We start from the raw sequence: 18862 nt of genomic DNA on the forward strand, positions 1-18862 counted from the left end.
ATTAGCACTACTGCAGGCAGGGAAATACTTTTTTGCCTATGATCTGTTGGGATTTGTGATGCGGTTATCCAATTACAAACTGTGGTTGCCTTAATTTTTCTCCTGTGGTCTTACTTGTCTGGTAGGATTGTCTAAAGTAATTTTTCTGTGTTTTCATTATTTTGGTTTTGGAGCATGACCCAGCAATTCGCATTTTTGTCTATAGCTTAGTCTTGTTTTAAATATAGAGCAGACATAAGAGTACTCTGAGATCATCAGCCAGTGCTTTAGATGAGAATTTTAATGGTTTGATAATATATTTTGATTTCAAATAGTATGTTAATCTTCTATTATTAGAATTGTAAGCTATTGGTTTGAAAATCGGTAGACCCTATCTTTATTCATGGTCTGTCTTCAAGCCCTTCTCAGTTTTCAAGTTAATGTGTTTCATTCCTGGTTCCCTTTCAGACAGAAGTTACAAAGTAGTTCCAAAGAACTAGAAATTCCTTGTGTGATAGCTGTGGTCTCTTTTGGATCAGGACTGTACTGTTTTGGTTTAACCCCAGCTAGCAGCCAAGCCCACCTAGCTGCTCATTCACTCCCCCACCTGCAGCATGGGGGAGAGAATCAGAAGCACAGAAGCTGGAAAACTTGTGGGTTGGGGTAAAAACAGTTTGCTAGGGGAAGCAAAGGCTGCACACACAAGCAAAGCAAGGACTGAATTCACTGCATCCCATGGGGGGAGAGGTGTTCAGTCATGTCCACAACAGCAGGACCCCGTTGCAAGTACTGGTTACTCTGGAACACAGCATCACAGACTGCACTAGGTTGGAAAAGACCTTTGAGATCGTTGAGTCCACCCTATGACCTAACACCTCCTCATTAACTAAACCATGGCACTAAGTGCCATATATCCAATCTCTTTTTTAAACACATCCAGGGACAGTGACTCCCCCACCTCTCTGGACAGATGATTCCAGTGCCCAGTCTCTCTTTCAGTGTAGAATTTTTTCCTGATCTCTAACCTAAACTTCCCCTGGTGCAGCTTAAGACTGTGTCCTCTCATTCTGTCAGCTGCTGAGGAGAAAGAGACCAACCCCCACCTGACTACAAGCACTTTTTAGGGAGTTGTAGAGAGTGATAAAGTCTCTCCCAAGCCTCCTTTTCTTGAGGTTAAACACCCCCAGCTCCCTCAGGGTTTGTGTTCCAAGCCCCTCACCAGCCTCATTGCTCTCGTCTGGATGCTCTCAAGCGTCTCAATGTCCTTTCCAAACTGAGAGGCCAGATCTGGACACAGCACTCAAGGTGTGGCCTTCCCAGTGCCAAGTACAGGGGCAGGATGACCTCCCTGCTGCTGCTGGCCACACTGTTCCTGATACAGGCCAGGATGCCCTTGGCCTTCTTGGCCGCCGGGGCACACTGCTGGCGCGTGTTCACTTGGCTGTCACCAGCACCCCCAGGTCCCTTTCTGCCTGGGCACTGTCCAGCCACTCTGTTCCCAGCCTGTGCTGCAGGAGGTTGTTGTGACAAAATGTCAATCACTCTAAAATGTCTCCTCTCTTCCTCCTTGTTCCCCCACTTTATGTACTGAACACGATGCCATCTGGTCTGGAACAGCCCTTTGGTCAGTTGCTGGGGTCACCTGTCCTGGCTGTGTCTCCCCCCAGCCTCCTCGGCAGCATGGCAGCACAAAAAGGCCTTGGCTCTGTGTGAGCCCTGCTCAGCAATGACGACAACATGTCTGTATTATCAGCCCTGTGTGCAGCACAAATCCAAAACACAGCCCCATACCAGCCACTGTGAAGAAAAGTAACTCTACACAGCCTAAACCAGCACATATATTGATGTATCAGTTTATCTTTATTATAATAGCTAATTTCTGTTTTGTAACTGGATTGTTATGGAGTAAGGAGAATGACCTGCTTGCTGTGAACCAGTGTATCCTAAAAAAATAGAAGATTGCTTGTAGTGTCAGTTGCAGATTTTATTACTTGGTGTAGGATTTGATGGTATTCCAAATACTTAAGTTAAAAGACAACAGTCAGATGAAGCAACTGTCTATGTGATGTATGTTGCTATGAAGGAGCAATTTTTTTTATTGCTAGTCCATTATGTAGAGTCAAAAGGGCATATGAAGAGTGTGCTGCAGACTGACTAATCTAGTATACAGCTGCAGAACTGCAGTTCTGATTTTTCTGTAGCCTGGTCAGATTTGCCATTGGTAGCAGAAGTGTTTTATAAGGAATCACTTGCATTGCTGCAAGTTTCAACATATTACTTTTCAAGATTTTATAAAGCCTGAAACTGTTTGCAGGTAATCATATCTGCACTGCATTTTTTTTTTGTTTTGAAAAAATCTTTAGGTTCAATGCTGATTAAGTTTGTCATGAGATATGTGTCTGCAAATCAGGTTATCTTGATCTTTTAACTGTTCACACTTCAGCTTCTGACTCAGTTCTTGCAGTGTCTTTCAAATGGGCAACTGCCAAGTGAAGCTTTAACCTAGCTAGTAACCTGTGTGAGTTGTTCTGAAACAGCTCTCTCCAATTTCACAGGCATTACCAAAGAGCTTGAAATTCTCCCAGTGTTTAGGAAACAAATTTCAAAATACATTAAAGCTTTTAAAATAGGGGAATCATCTGATACATCATCATCAGAATAGTGTACTTAATAGATGTTTCATGCAGTTTGTGTCATTGTTTCATTTAAATTCAACTTTCTCTTCATATGAACGGCTTATGCTTGTGCACTCTTACGTCAGTTAAATTCAAAAAAGCCAGTTCTTATTCCTGTAATGTCTTCATTGACTTGTTTGTCGAGCTGATTTTATTCAGGGTCTAGTGACCCAGATTTTGGACCTGCCATGTGCATAGGAAGTGCGTAATTTTACATCCTTCTCAAATGCCAGTCACACGGGTGCTTACTTCCTTGTGGATTTTTTGGGAAAGCCAACACCATAGCCTGTGCTCCAGCTTTCTTTGTGTAATTCAAAAATACAGTCCTGGCTTTGCATCAGCATCAGGTAATCAAATGAGATTTTATCTTTCTGAAGGGCTTGCTGTGGCTAGTTGTAAAACCTAGCTGTGGCTAGTCTTTCTGGCTACTTTCTGGTGATGTTTGTCACCACAGAGCTTGATATAACAATAACAGTTCAATTTGAGGCTCATCTTGATGAAGTATTTTCAACAATGCTTCCCTTCCTCATCTTGTACATATCTAGTACAGAACTATCTGTACTCCTGAAAAACTGGGTCCTTCCTGTGCAGGAAGGAGTTAATGATCTCTCCTGGAGCCTGGCTGAAGCCCTTCCCGTCCCTCAACCTTTGCCAGTAATAGCAAACTAGTAGGGAACTTAATCACTGACAGAGGTATTAAGAAGGAAGGAAACAGATTTTAGAGTGCATCAGCTTGATGGAAAGACATGGGATTGGACAGAGAAGACCTAAAAGACACCGGGGATTTTTATTTTTAATACAGCATGAGAAAAGTGTTCTGTTCTAATACTGTGAGTGGGATTTTCACTGTGTCTCAGGGAAAGTAATTTGCTTGCAAAATTGCAGTGAGTGTAACTTGCAATTCTCCTGGGAATCAGAGTAATACAAAATTAATAAAGCATATACTGTCATATATGTACCTGGGGGATACTTTTGAGACATTTCAGCTTCAAAAGGAAATGTTTAACCTATCGAGTTTTGGGACTTCCACAGTTTGCACACTTCCTTAGGCACAGAGTGGCTTTGAAGGATTTCTACCCCATTTTGTTCATAGAAGCAATGTTTTCTTACAAGTTTTGTTTTCAGTTAATTTCAATATAAAAGTAACATAGCAGATACTGTTTTATACAGTGTATTTGTTCTGGTATGTTTCATAAACTTAGGAAGCTGCAAAGAAATGAACAGATTTTCTTAGTTTGTTCATCAAGCAGGTAGAGAACTGGAGTTAGTCAGTTGCATCGACTCTCTTAATGGCTTCCTAACTGGGAGAAGCACTGGGTTTCAGTTCAGCTTCTGAATTGAAAACAGACTTTTTTTAGAAGTCATGTTTTACTTTCTTCAGCAATCCTGGGAGATATGCAAAGAATGTACAGCACAGGCTGTTGTTTTACATGAATTAAATGCATGACAATTTTTTATGTATAGGCTATGTGAGCTCATAGAGTTAACAAAAATGAATAACATAAAATTATTGTAAAATACATGCTTCGGTTATATGTTTGCAGAGGAGTATGATGCAGGAAAAGATTGTCTGATTTGATCTGTATTGAATAGAATACATTCTTAATCCAATTGGTTTTGAAACTTCTTAATTACTGAATATTTTATTTCATCTGAAACTTCTTAAATTTCTGAAATAATGTATTTACATCTGTGTAGTGTTGATATTCAAAGCCTATTGAAATAAGTAACCTACACATTTCTGACATTAAATGTTCTGTTCTATTTAGTATGTCTTGGGAACAGACATATGAGATTGTTGAAATATGAAATTTATTTTCTTCCCAAAAAATTGGTATTTATCTCGAAGATTATATCTCAAGTGCTCTAGACAAAGGTGACAGATTAGCTATTACTACCTAGATTAGAGGTTGTAATAGAGGCCTGATTATTTCTTGTACATGTGTAATAGAAATCTCATCAAATTTTTGAAAAGAACTTAGAAGCTCACTATTTGGTTTACAGATTAATCCATTGCTCCTAAAATATAACAATTTATGTAACAAACAGTTTCTGGAAATAAAGGAAGATAAAAATATTGCTATATAGACTTCACTTTCCTACTTTATATTCTATGAAATAACATAGATTTCAACTCCATCCACTTGTATCCATTTGGGTATAAGAAACAGATGGCCAAACTTGGCACTTCATTCCATGGTGATAGCCAGTACCAAAGCGAGCGAAGCTGCCTTTTCCTTTGCTGCCTTTTTATCTACTATTACAACACAAAATTAGGAAAAAAAGTGGTAGCACAGCACTTGTTTTTCAGTTTCGTACTTCATACATCAGTAAGTCGCACAAAGGCTCAGCAGGAAGAGGCATCTCCTTGGTCAGCAGTGTAAAAACAGGAAGGAGGAAGTCTATTGCAAATCTGGGTGTACTGATTATCAGTCGGGGTTTCGCTGCAGAGGATGTCCATTAACAGCCAGCAGCGTGATCCATTGCTTATCCAGCATGAACAATGAGTGCTCTAGTGCTGCTACTACAGAGTAAGGACCCTGCTTATAGGAAGTAATGCTAACTAACAAACTGTACTCGGCCCTTTCCTGCTCATAGAAACAGGATACTATTAGTGAGAACAATTGACAGAAATTGCACATCCAGGAAAACCAGGCAAGCAAAGCATAACAGTTGAACTAAGATTAATAAAATCTTTTCTCTGAATAGGCTGTGGCTGAGTTCTGTGTTGTTCTGGCATGTAATGTGAGCTTTTAAATAGAGTGGTGAGATGTAATTATGAGTAAGAATGGCAGAACTGGAACATAGGTAGCATCTGGCACTGAAAGGCTGCTTAGGTTTTAAGAAATGTGCTTATTACCATAACTGCAATTGAATTACAGGAAACACCTGGACATTATTTTATAAAGCTTTTTAGGGTGTATGCAGCCACCTATATGAAATTACTCCGTGGAAAAATCCCTACAAAGTTTGCAGCTTGTGTAAACAGAAAATATCTTTGTATATTGTAGGACAAAGGAAGTTTCTGCAGTGTTTCCTGTGAAATTGCAGCTCTAATGGAGTGTGTGATACAGTACCATGGTTAGGGATGCCATGGTTATAGTCACAGTGTGACAGGGCTGTTTTAAGGGCAGAATCTTAATTTGCAATGTCAGTGTTTTCTGCTTGCACTGATCCCACTAAACTCATCATGCATATTTGAATTATAAATATTACTTTGTTTTTGAATTTTATTTAGTATAGCTTGGTGTTGTTTCATTTTGGGATTTTATTTCAATGAAAGGGAAAATAGGGGGAACATCTAGGGGGTTGCTTCTTGCAATGTGTGTATTGGAACTAGTTGGGAGCATCTCTAGCATCAGGACAAAATCGGCATTGGTAGCAAGATATGAATTCTAAAAACATGATTATCCATAAGCACAGTTTCTTCATTTGAGAGCTGGTATATTTGTGTGTGTGTTTTGTTGAAAGTCTTCCTTTGAAAAATTGAATAAAAAGTTCATGTTTGGGGGAATTTTTTTTTTTTTTTTTTTTTTTTTTGGGGGGGTTTTTTTTTTTTTTTATTTGTTTTTTTTTTCATTTAATTGATCAAAAGTAATTAGTAATTTTTCCCCCCATGATGCTTAATTTGAAGCTCTACAAATGAATTTTTTTCTCTTGCTTCTGTTGAAGGTCAGAAGTTGCGTGGTCAGACTTACATTCCATGTCAAACTCATGCAGCTGTTGTACAGATACGTGTAATTCCTGTCATTGTCACAGCATTCATGGAGCTGTAACTGATTGGCACTTACTGAGTGGTTATCAGTATCCTGAAAAGAATGTGTACATACAGTTTTTAATTGCTTCATGTGTCTTGTGCAATCAGGAAATGAAAGACTTTGTGGCAATATAGGCAGGGGTGGGGAAACCTACAGTTCATCCTAGAAATGGGACAGAACAGGATGGTTTGGGGGAGGTGTGAAAATGGTGAAAGGTGGCAAGTCATTAATAAAGAGTTTCTTTGTCCTGTAAAAAGATTACTGAGTTGGGTTTTATTCTGACGTGTTTTTTGGCTATTTTAAAATACGTGATCTGTTTTAAAAGTCTCTGCTGCTGCTAGAACCTCTCATAAATGATTACTAGAAGAATTGTTTTCTCAAAAAGTTTACAGTAATGCTCCATAAGCTCAGGTTTGTCTTTCCTGAATATGGATTGCAATTAAAAGTTGAATCATTACCCATTTAAAAGAACACACAAAACAATCCCAAAACCTTTAAGAAATACTATTTTTTTAAAAACTCCAGTAGGATTTGTTAAATATTACTTTTTTCTTTATTTAGTAGACTGTTCTAGTAATGATTTTTAAGTGAGAGTTATCACCAACCAGGAATTCGTATTATCTTCTGAGTTACTATTTTTTAATGAAAGTATTGAGATTTTATTTTTAATAAAATAAAGTGTTCATTTTCTTTGGCCTGAAGCCTGAGTTCCTGAGCAGCTTTCCCCTTTGAAAAGTTACAGCTATTGCTATAGATATGACACAAAATTACTTTAGTTGCAATTCTGATTATTCTTGAAATCTATTTTTCTATGCTAAAACAAGAAGGCTACAGTAGAAGTTGTACTTAGGTCTAGTTATTGTAATTTTCTGGTCTAGAGGCCATAGATGTGGAGCTAGACTGGAGATGAAGAGGGGAAAGAAAATTTGGGGTATTTGCTGAACTTTCCAAAAATAATTTTGGGCTCCTCTCCTTTTACTATTAATAGTCTATATGCACTTCCATTGTCTGCCCTTCCAGTAGTCCAGTCAATGTATTAAATTAATTTTTTGAACTTATGATTTTTATTTTTTCCTTCTAACTTTTTATTTCCCTCCTTGTTGGTGAAATTCTCATCCTCTTTTACTCCCACCTACTCTCAGGCATTTAAGGACATATATCCTGATTGCATGAGCAGAAATATTTGTGTGAAATGATAGCAGAAATATATTTTTGAAGTGAGCCAGTAACCATTTGTGAAGACATTTATGATGCTCACATAGGGTGATAATGTATAGAGTTGTCATTATGGAATAAATGGATGATTTCAGGATAATTTATTTTTTAAATTAATTTTTTTGAAGAGTTGTGTGGAATTCTTGGCATGTTAAGTTTTAGTTCTCTGGAGATTTTTTGATTACTTAACCATTGGTATTTTTGTGCATAGGATGGTGCCCTCTGCTGCTTCTGTATATTTTTGCATGTAAACACAAAAAGTAATCAGTAAGACCTATTAAATACACATTTTTCATATTGTGTTTCAGTTTTGAAAGTAGAAGTTTTTCACAGTATAAAGGAAACTTATTTTATTGTTTTCAATTGGAGAATGGTTGCATATCTGCAAATCTTCCTTCATCATTTCTTGAGACCTGAATTCAAATCTGTTTATGCTTGTCATTCTCCCTTCAGCCTACCTGGTAAGAAAGATCAAGGTAAAAGTATCCCCATTGCAATAAAGTGTATCCAGTGAACTCAGACATTTTTCTCCTTTAGGTCACTCTCTGACTCCTTCTATTTATTTTTTTGCCTTTTTCAAGCACTTTGTACACTATCTTCTTTTTACCTAGACTGGCATTAATATGACTCATCCAATTGTTGGAATGAGTCAAAAAACAAAAGTCTCGGTTCATATACAAGTTCTGGGAATATAGACAGCTATCTGCTACACATTACCAGGAAAGTTGCTCAGCTCTGCTGCTGCTCTTCATGGGTTCCCTGCTTGCCCTGTCAATTAGGAGAGAAATCAGTACCTGATTGCTGTACTGGTGGCTAAGTAGTCACTCAAGTGACTCATTCCAGATTGAAAATTGATAACGTTTTGTTGGTTAAGGGTTTTTGGGTGCCAAAAACAAATAAAAACTTCTGTCTCTAACATTAGTGATTTCCTCCTTTTTTTAAAAATCCAATTTGAAGACTCATACCAAGAAAAAAACTTTCCTGTCAAAGTTTCATGGTATGAATCAACCACTAGTAGTCTATAGTTGTGCAGATCAGAGGTTGAAAGCAGTTTTAATAAAAACTGGTAACGTCTTTCCGTTTGACACAGTTCACATTTGTGCTATATTTCAGACCATCAGCATCCACTTCAGGGGCCCATAAAGCTGAAGAGGATCCTTGGGACTCTTCATTCAGAGGTGTAGAAATGCAAACAAAAACTGAAAGAACTGTGTATTACACACGTAAAAATTCCTTTGGTATCCTAGACACATTTGCCCCTTTTTATGACACTTCCTACTGCTGGATGTGAAGCAGTTTGCAGTGAGAGAGAGATTTTTAGGGTAGACATAATTGCATGTATTTGTCATCTCCTGAAGAAATGGAGCTGGAAGGGTTGCTCCTTCCTCACTTGTTTTCCAACAGAACTCTCTGTGTGTTGTAAATTCAGTTAATTTTGTCTTGTAATTTTAAAGAATTATCTCTAAGATGCTTTTAGGACTTCATGTCTCTCCAAAATACTGCAGTATTAGGGATTTGTCTGGCTGATAATTTTGCTCTTAAAAGTGGAGAATTGTTATCAGCATGTTTTGGTGTGTCATTTTCTGTTGAAATGTACACTTTCAGATAATTATTAAGAGGTAACAATTAATTTATTTAGATAACTGTAGGTAGTCTTTGAAATAAGTGTATGTATGGAAAATGAACTTCAGCATCAGAAGTAAACTATGATGTGTGATGTTCCCTAACAGGTAAATCAGGTGTGTATTGTCTCAGTTGTATTTGCAGATTTGAGAAAAAGCCTGATTTCTATCTGTGGCCAAAGATGGTCTGGCTCTCCAGTGTGCACTTACATTTGCAAAAAGGGTGGTGTTTTAGGCCAGACGTTGTTCTGAAGCCCCTGAAACTGCATGTGTGAAATGTCCTCAGAGTACAGTGTCCTAAGGGAGTCAATAAACGTGTTTATTCATCCTCTTCTCACCTAGATGAGAAAGTTGGGATACGAAGTGTGAATTTTTTTAAAATACACTGATGATTTATTTCTGTAAATGCAAGCAGTTCTGTCTCAGGGGTTTTTTCACTTGTGCTGACGAGCGTTGATTTGTTGTTCCCACAAGATGGAGCTGTTTACATACGTAATTAACATGGAATTTATACACTAGTGCATTTTAGGGGGTCTGTCAAAATACTGGTTTAAATCACAGGTCACAATTTTCTTAGTATCCTTATAGAAAAGGGTGCAATGTACAATACAAAACAGTAACTATTATTTTAAGAAGGTAGGGTAATCTTGTGATTAAGGTATTGGGAGGTACACAGCATTGCTTTCTTCCCCCTTATTTTGAACATTTATTCCCTGTATTATTTTCAATTAAATATTGTGATAAAACCCATGAGATTCAAAACCAGTACTTTATTATAATTAAATTTAAGCATAAGCAGCCTTAATATTGAGGAAAACATAATCAATACATATTTTTATAACAGTGGAAACTGTATTGCCTGTACTACATTGTATGTACTTCCCCAACTTCTGGCTTCTGTGTTTTCTGGAATTGTTGATAACATTTTAAAGAGAAATCTTCTGATTGCAAAGGATTGCCTTCTGTCAGTATTGTAAGAATATGTCTGAAAGTCTTGGCACAGATGTGAAATGGATAAAAAGTTAACAAGACAGCAATTGGATACCCCCAAATCATCAGGCAATAACTACGTCCAAAAACAGAGAGCATTGCTACCATCAAAGAAAGTCTGGTGGTACAAACTCAAATATGGTGTTCCTCTTGTACCATCTTTTTGTAGTCTCATTCTCATTTTAGTTATATTTTCTTTACTGAGTTTTACTGCTGTTTTCATTTATGCTTACATGACGCAATTTACAGTTTGGGCACATGGTGATAGAAGATAGAAGAAGATAGGTAGATAGATACATAGATGGATGGATGTCCTTTGTCTTTGTGATAATGACGGTCCTTTCTCATTTCTCTTTGAGAACACTGGAGGGAGACCTAAATTTGGAGGCTTCTTTCATCCTTAATAGGCTTAAAAAGCAGTAATAAATGGAACTTTTTCTGTGAAGGTTTTTTTGTTTGTTTTGCTTTTTTCCTTTAGCATACAGTGCAGTATAGGTAGTCAGTCCAGCCCAATTTGAGGAGGCTCATGCTTGCCTTATCTGTGAGGACACTTTGATGCATCTGGTCCTCCTAATCTTTTTTTCTTCTCCAAAAACTCTGAAGACAGTTGGATGGCCCTCTGTGTCCACCCTGTAGCTTCCAGAATCTCTGACCCTTTTCTTAATGGAGCAGCATTCACATAGCTGTAATGTGTATTTTGGAGTGCTGCCACATCAGTCATTGAACCTTTTCCCTTCCCCATTTCTGTACAGGTGACAGTGCTGTGGTCCACGTGCTTGTCCCTGTGCATTCTCATGCAGAACATCAGGCTGCCTAATGAGGCCTCACTCAGTGCCCACTGTGTCCTGCACCTTTCTTTCCTCCCGGGCCAGGATGCTGCTTCTCCCAGCCAGCCCTGGGTTCTGCATGTGGGTATTTCCCCCTGGTGATGCTGGTCAGGTAGGACCATTCACCACAGCCCCTTAAAGCTCAGTCATCCTGGGCAGCCTGGAGGGAGCCCTTTCAGGCAGTCTGGCAGGAGCCTCAGGAGGAGACCTTTATGGGCACACATTTGCTCCTTCCAGCTGTCATTTCATACTGTGAAAATGGGAGAAAGGGTGAGGGGTAAACTTTATGGGTGAACAATCTTATTTTTCCTCTCGTGCACTTTGGAGGCAAGAACCTACTTTCAGTACCATAGCCTTATTTTCCTATCATAAGCAAAAGGGGCTATTCTTGGAAAATTTTATTCAATAGACTTTTCCCCTGAAGAAGTATCTGTAGCAAGCAGAATATAAGGAATTGACTTTCTTCCTTCAACATGTAGGACAGCATATTGCCTTTCTTCTGTCACTTAAGTTCAGCTGCTTCTCTGAATATATTGTACAAGGTCAAAAGGAACTCCAAAAGTATAAAGAATCATATTACAAGAGTCTTTTCAATCTCTTCTGCATCCTTTTCTTCATTGAAAGGTCGTGTTCCTGTCAGACACTCAGCTGTAGGTTTGTTGTGCTGATGATGAGCAGCATCATCTGCATCATGATGCAGATCTCAGCAAAGACCAGACGTCTGGTTAGAAAAGAGAATCTTGAAGAATATGGGAAACCACACTTCTCCAAGAAGGCTAGGAGGGAAGTAGTTTCTTACTACTTAAGGGTTTTAGAGGCTTCGTGGTTACCTGGGTTTTGAATTTAACACTGTGCTTCTGCAGCTAACACTGAAACGTGTGGAATTTCAGCCTTTTCTTTTTGTCATGTTAATATTTTTAATTTTTTTTTCTTAATCAACTTCTCCTTGTAAATATCTTGAGAAAACTTTATAATTGTGAAGGAAATTAGAGGCTGAAAAAGCAATTTAAAGATTTTTAATACTTTTTTTTTAACACTTGTAGTTTGCAGTACAAATGTGTTTGTATATGTATGATTAAATCATCCTCATATTGCTGCTCTCATTCTATGTAGAAAGCTACTTCAAAACTACCAGACTTTGTTGTTGTTGCTGTATCAAATTATTAATAAATTCTTGAAACTGTCTATACCTTGCCTTTTTTGGGAGACTCCGTACCTTTGATTTTGGTGCAGTTCTATGTAAAATCTCTTCTCTTGCTTACTCTGCCAAAGTCTAAAGCTTTAAATTGCCCTCTGCCTCCTTTGCTCCTTCTCATGCTCAAGCATTTTTCCATGCAGATTTCTGTGTCTGATGCTGCTTAACAAACTACACCAGTAATTTCTCCCGAGTCATATTTCCTGCTGGAGATTTATAAGTGAACTATTTGAGAATTAGTAAAGTAATCCAGAAGACCTGATTCTAGCCCTTCCTGACAGGTGCTGTGGAGGGGGCAGCCTTAGGTGTGTGCATGTCATGGTTTTGCCTTGGGAGCTGTTGGGCATGGGCAGGCAGGGACGGAGCCTTGGGGATTGCCTTTGCCAGGGTCTGGTCATTCCGGCTGGAGGCATCTGAGCCTGATTTAGTTGGATATCTCTGCTGTCAGGAATACCAGGAAAGCAAATTTGTATGTTTGCACTTCTTTATATTTAGCAAAGAGTGGAATTTGATGGAAAAGCGATCCATGCTATTTGAGGTGGTTGGAGAAACTGATTCTTTTGTACCCATATTTGAGCATTAGGGCATAAATAACAGACCAGTGAGGCTCAGGTCAACCATGATGTAACTGGTTAAGCACCTGGATTAATGCCATAAGGGCTGGGTTTTGCGCCATCAGTTCTCAGTTTTGTGCCATCTTCTCTTTAATGCTGATTTTGATGGAGTGGATCCACCAGAAGATGCCACTAACATCAAGTTTGTTTGCTTTTATTTTCTTGTTAAGAGAGATAGGTTTCAATAAAGATGGTTGCATACATGCTATTTTCAGCTGGGGAAAAATTAAACTTTTATTTTCTTATTTGTATTTAATAGGTCTGTATACGATGACCAACCAAATGCACATCAGAAGTTCATGGAAAAACTTGATGCCTGCATACGTAACCATGACAGGGAGATAGAAAAGATGTGCAATTTTCACCATCAGGGCTTTGTGGATGCTATTACAGAACTTCTTAAAGTTAGGGCTGATGCAGAAAAACTAAAGGTAAGGAACAAGTTTTTCAGAGTTTCATATGTCATTGTCTTTGAATCTAAAAGAAAGAACTTTGAATCTAAAAGAAAGAACTGGACTCTTCTACTGAATATTAATTTAGTGTTCATCACATGCACTCTGATGTTTGCAGCGATTTTTTACAAGTGAATTGAACAGGATTTGTGATTAGAGCCATGTTGCCTGATACAGTAATTTATATTTACAAAGCTGAATATTTTATTAGATCTCATTTTGATTTTTTTAATGTTTTCAGAAAATGCTACCAAATTATTTTGCCTTTTTTTAAAGGCTTTCTCAGAAGATGAAGGACAACAAATGCTAAATACAATATTTCTTAAATAGGTCTTTTCCTAATCATGTTTTTATATGTAAGACCTTAGAAGAATTGAAAGTTCTTATTAGAAAACAAAAAATACCACAATTATGTGTGGAAAAAAGCCCTGTTCTTTACTTGGTAATGAGCAGGAGAGTAGGTGATACGTTAGTAGTTTTCATGAGATATGAGAACCAAGATTTCCTCACAGGTCAGAATGCAGAATAGTGAATTATGAGATCCGTCCCTTTTAGCTCTCCTTACACTTTTGAGAGCAAAATATGCACACCAGACAGAATGAGCATAGTTCATCAGAGGTTATGATTAGAAGACCATTATATAAAGGATATTCAGATAACAAGAGACCAAATACAGCATCAATGAGGTCATTGAGCATCTTTGTTCAGAAATTAATGAGATTTTTAATAAACTAGAATGTGCTTCCTTATTATGATGACCTAATGAGTCACTTACTATGTGGGAAAATCTGAGGTTGAGCTTTGCCTGCACCTGCAGCATTAAAATGTTGCTGTGGTTTGGAGATTTCCACGTTTGATGTTAATCAACCACCCAGTGTTTGCATTCAGCAAAGTATGAATGTTTAATTACCATAAAATGCAATCACCATTTCTTACAGACAATGAATGGCCCATAGAGCTCATTGAGGTTATCAAAAAGGGACCAGTGGTCAATTGGGTCAATGATTTGAATTGTTTGACAGACCTACAGAAACAAGGAAAGTTCAAAAATCCCAAGTAAATTTGAGAAGTTTGCCACAGAATCTGTTAGAAAGAACTGTCATAAGTAATTGAATTTAACAAAAGCCCTTTGCGATCAAAAGTTCAAGTTCAAGCTGTAGAGTTAATTTGAATTTGCATTTCTTTGTTCTAAGTTTCTCAGGAAGCATGATCTGATTACAAGGGTGAGCAGTCACATCAGGGCAATATATGCATATTTGTCTAACAAAGGTGAAATTATTTTTAAGGTCCAAGTTACTGATACCAACCGAAGGCTTCAGGATGCTGGGAAAGAGGTGAGAAAATGATGCTCCCTGTATGGACATTATGAATATTTGTAGCAAAATAAATTTATTTGCATAATTTAAGTGTGGTTTTTCTTTCATTTTTTAAAAAAAAAAACCTTTAAGGTGATAGCCCAAACAGAGGAAATCATCCGATGCAGAGTTCAACAGCGGAATATTACAACAGTTGTGGAAAAACTACAGTTGTGTCTTCCAGGTGAGTGACCTACAGTGAAATATGATGGCAAATGAAATAAAGTAAGTACAATAGCCAAAAGGAAAAGTCTTCTATTTTTTCTAAGTTCTGGTCCTGTAACATACAGTGTAATGAAAAAATTCACAGATCTTTAAAAGATGTCAACATGAAGGTTCCATGTCTTTTGCAATATTTGACACAGAGAAATTGCAACAATGTCAGAAGACAGTGAGACATTTCAATGGTGCAAACCACGTAGCCATATACAGCTTTGAATGAAGTAATATTTTTAGTGTGGTAAAAAATTAATTTGTTGCTTGAGAGGTTGGGTTTTAGTGTTTGAATACTGGGGAAAATACTAATGATGCTCTTTCAACATTGTATTTTTAGCTCTGTGTCACTACAGGTGTTTTGAAATAAGCAAAAGGGGTCTAAATGTTGTTTCAGGGAAGTAAATATGTAGGATTGCACACAGCTCCATAAGGGTTTTATCCTGTTTGTCATATTGGTGTCCAGTAGATTTGAGAATTTTTCTTTGTGCAGTCTTCTTGTTGACATGTTCTGAGTACAGTAGGTGGTACTGTTGCCTTTTTATGGAGATGGGCCATGGACTGGTAATGCAGATCAGGTGGTGGCATGTAGTGAGTGAATGAATATGCTTGATATGTATAGTGTTGACTGTTTTGTTAATCTTAATTCTTTTTAATTTAAAAGCTGTTAAGAGTTCAGTTATTGTTTTCTCTTTTCGCTGCATTCTAGAATATTTTTTGCTAGGTTTATCACATTTATGCTACAGTAGGATTTAAATAAGGTAAATATAGCACATCCTTTTCTATTTCTAATTTTGTCCTTTACAGTACATATTTTCCTCTTTTATTAACTAATGCCACAATAAGACTCACAAATTAATCTGCTTGCTTTTATGCAGTGCTGGAAATGTACAGCAAACTAAAAGAACAGATGAGTGTAAAAAGGTGAGTAAACTTATTTCTATGAGAAAAAGTGTAACATTTGTAAGTAAATCGACCGAATAGCAAACACTTATGCAGACAAGTAAGTGTTCTTAGTCTGTAGCTTGGTATATGTGTAGTCTTTATTTCCTAACACTTGTCTGTATTTTAAGAATATTTGAAAATGTTGTATTAAAGAGCTTCTAGGACCTTCGTGATTGCCATGAGAAAATAATGCTTACTTAAATGGGTATAGCATGTAGTGAAATTATGATTATAAAATATGAAATAAAATTTACTGGTTTTTATTACTTAAAGCAGTTTAAGAAGCAAGAAAAATAAGATCCTTAGGGACTGAAGGTCTTTTAGAGTGCATTAATATATCATGATATATTTAAATTAAACACATAATACCAGAAGAAAGGACATTTTACTCCTTATGCCTTTCTTTAGACCTGTCTGGTTTCTCTGTGCTTTTTGTGTAAATGGGACTATGCAAATGAAGTGAAGATAATGTGTTGTTTGGGGGTTTTCCCTCTTTGACAAATTGACTTGTTAAAAGAATTAAAACTATAATTAAAAATTAATTTCTAGGGTAATAGTTTATAACTGGTGCGTGATCAGCTGTTCCTTCCTATTGTGCCCCCACTTTTCATTTTCTCAGGGAGCCACTCACTGGTGCTGTAGTCCCAGTGTCCCCAGTTCTCCCTCCCTCCGTGGCAGCTTGGCTGCCCCTGCCCCCTGCTTTAGCTGCATCCTGTTCCACTGTGGCTGCACCTCACACACCACCCCAGCAATACCACTGCTGCTGTTTTGTTCTTCATGATTTCCATATCATCACTGCCACCGTGATCCCTGCCTGCTTTTCACAGCGCCTCAGTCACGCCGATGCTGTGCCTACCCTTTCTGGGCTCCTGGCTGCTGGTGGTGCCTCTTTGTGCTCTTGGCACCACTGCAGGAAGCTCCTGCTGACAGGTCTGTCTGGACAGGACTGTTTCTATTTGGAACTAGCTGTGCACTGTCAATTGTCTGCAGGGCTGCTATGTAATACAGATTTACTTTTGCACTGTTTGTCTGGATTTTGGTTTCTGAGTAGCCAACACCTCCATACTGTTGGACATCTGAAAACCCTCAACAGCAGCCACTGTGTGAACAATCAGCTCTAAAGCCTGTGTGCAGACATGTCCAAAATGCTTCAGATTAACTTTACACATCAGATCTGCAATCAGGACATTGCAGCAGATCTGATGCATCTTTGACAGTGATATATGTGTTATACGGTATCTATGCATGTTTGCTCTCCAGGAGATCTTCTGCAGAAATACAAAAGCTTTAAGAATGACCTTACAGCCATGGCACTATGGTGTCTCTTATTACAATTAAAACTTGCTATATGTGAACCAGTGTGGTAGATCTCATCAGCTTGATTGCTATGCACTGTTACCTCTGAACAGGACACTTCTTCAGCATGTGCTTCGAGTAGCTGGCACATAGTAGTAGTAGTAGCAGCATGTTGTTGCAGCTGCTTGGAGCAGCTCTGCAGAAAGATGTAAACAGTCCCCTTGCTACTCCGGAGTAGTCAGAGACCAGACTGAAGAGCGTGCTGTCTGAATCACACCACTTCCCTCTGCAAGCTCTCCTGTGGACAATGCTACATTAGTGTCCTGAAAATACTGAAAACAATGGGTTCAGTGCCTGCATTCTGCCCTACCCCTGCTCCATCAGGGCAGGCAAGCATTATCCTGGTTTTAGAATTGCAGGGAAAGTTGTAGTTCCTAATGTCATCATGTAAAGATCATTTAGGTGAGATAAAATTGCTGATGGTTTTTAGCATTTTGACTCTCTGTTTGCTAGTGCTTCTGTAGAGTCCACTTGATGGTTGATGTGCTTTCCAAGAAGCCATCAGTACTTTTCAAGTCTTAAAGACTTCTATCTGATAATTTTCCTCTGGAAGTTGTTGCCAGACAGGAAGTCTTAAAAGTCAAAGGACTCCTGAATTGAGGGGTTTGGACATGTTATTGTCATACCATAAAGAGATCTAAAGGAGAGGGGAGATGCCATAGCTTTGATGTACCATGCCTTGAAATCACTTGGAGTGCAGAAGGCTTAGAATCTGCTGCAGGCTACTGCTGCAGCTCAGATAACTCTTTCATTAGCTATGCTACAGTTACTATTTTGCCTGTGACTTTCCAATTCCCTATAATACAGCCTACAGGTGGCTATTCCTTGGAACTTGAGGTAATTAAACTGGTAATTTCCTTGTGGCTCAGCAGAGTGCATGTATTCTGGCTTTTATCATTACTAAAAGATTGAGCAACTGCAAGAACATCATAGTGTCAGTGCAAAGACCTGACAGCTGATGTGTGCACATAAAAGGGATTTCAAAATTGATCTTCTTAAGTTTTGCTGTGAAGCTTTTTCATGGAAGAGTCAGAGTAGCAGTCACAATCTGAGACATAACAAAGCTATGAGGACTGTTTATTTTAGGCAAAGATAATTTCTCATAAACCTTTATTGAGATTTGTTAATGCAGCAAAGCTTTCACTGAACTTTTTTTTTAATAAAAAGATATCTTGACTTTCTCTGCTCGTGGTCTTTTAGAACATATTTTCATTATTCCTTTGTCTTACAGTCTTGCACCATGAATAAAACTCAATTCTAATGTTTAAAGGAAGGGAAAGCAAAAGTATGGATATTATATATATTTGTGGGATAGTTGTTACAGGAAAAAGATCGGAATTTCATTTCCTTTTCCGTGGCAGACCTCTTTTAAGATAATGCAGGATTTTGGATCTGGGATACATACTGGTTTGTGCAGGTGAATGGGTGTTTACAGAGAAGTCCAAAAAACCATCTATTGATAGCAACTTTTGGTCCTTTACCAGCAAGGGTAATGTTTGAACTGATGACCTAGAGGTGAAAGGCTCTGTATCCTATTTATCTGTCTCCTGAGCCATGGATAACACAAGTTGACAAGAACTGTAGTAGTGAGAGGAAGTAACTGCAGAATCTGCTCTAAGCAGACACAGTTGGCTGGAGAGAGCTACAGAGGGTTTAAAGTCTTAGC

At 38.1% G+C, this 18862-nt stretch overlaps 1 protein-coding gene across 5 annotated transcripts in view; it reads left to right on the plus strand.

The window, feature by feature from the left end:
- The window catches only part of EXOC6 (exocyst complex component 6), an 85858-nt gene that overhangs the window by 7451 nt on the left and 59545 nt on the right, over positions 1-18862 (plus strand). For all 5 annotated transcript variants that reach the window (XM_041461105.1, XM_041461101.1, XM_041461100.1 and 2 more), the window contains exons 2-5: positions 13135-13306; positions 14614-14661; positions 14776-14866; positions 15774-15819. In XM_041461105.1, coding sequence (XP_041317039.1) covers positions 13135-13306; positions 14614-14661; positions 14776-14866; positions 15774-15819 — 357 coding nt within the window. The remainder of the gene's footprint in view (positions 1-13134; positions 13307-14613; positions 14662-14775; positions 14867-15773; positions 15820-18862) is intronic.

Source organism: Pyrgilauda ruficollis, unplaced genomic scaffold (assembly GCF_017590135.1).
Source record: "Pyrgilauda ruficollis isolate IOZ18807 unplaced genomic scaffold, ASM1759013v1 scaffold15, whole genome shotgun sequence".
Taxonomy (NCBI): Eukaryota; Metazoa; Chordata; class Aves; order Passeriformes; family Passeridae; genus Pyrgilauda; species Pyrgilauda ruficollis.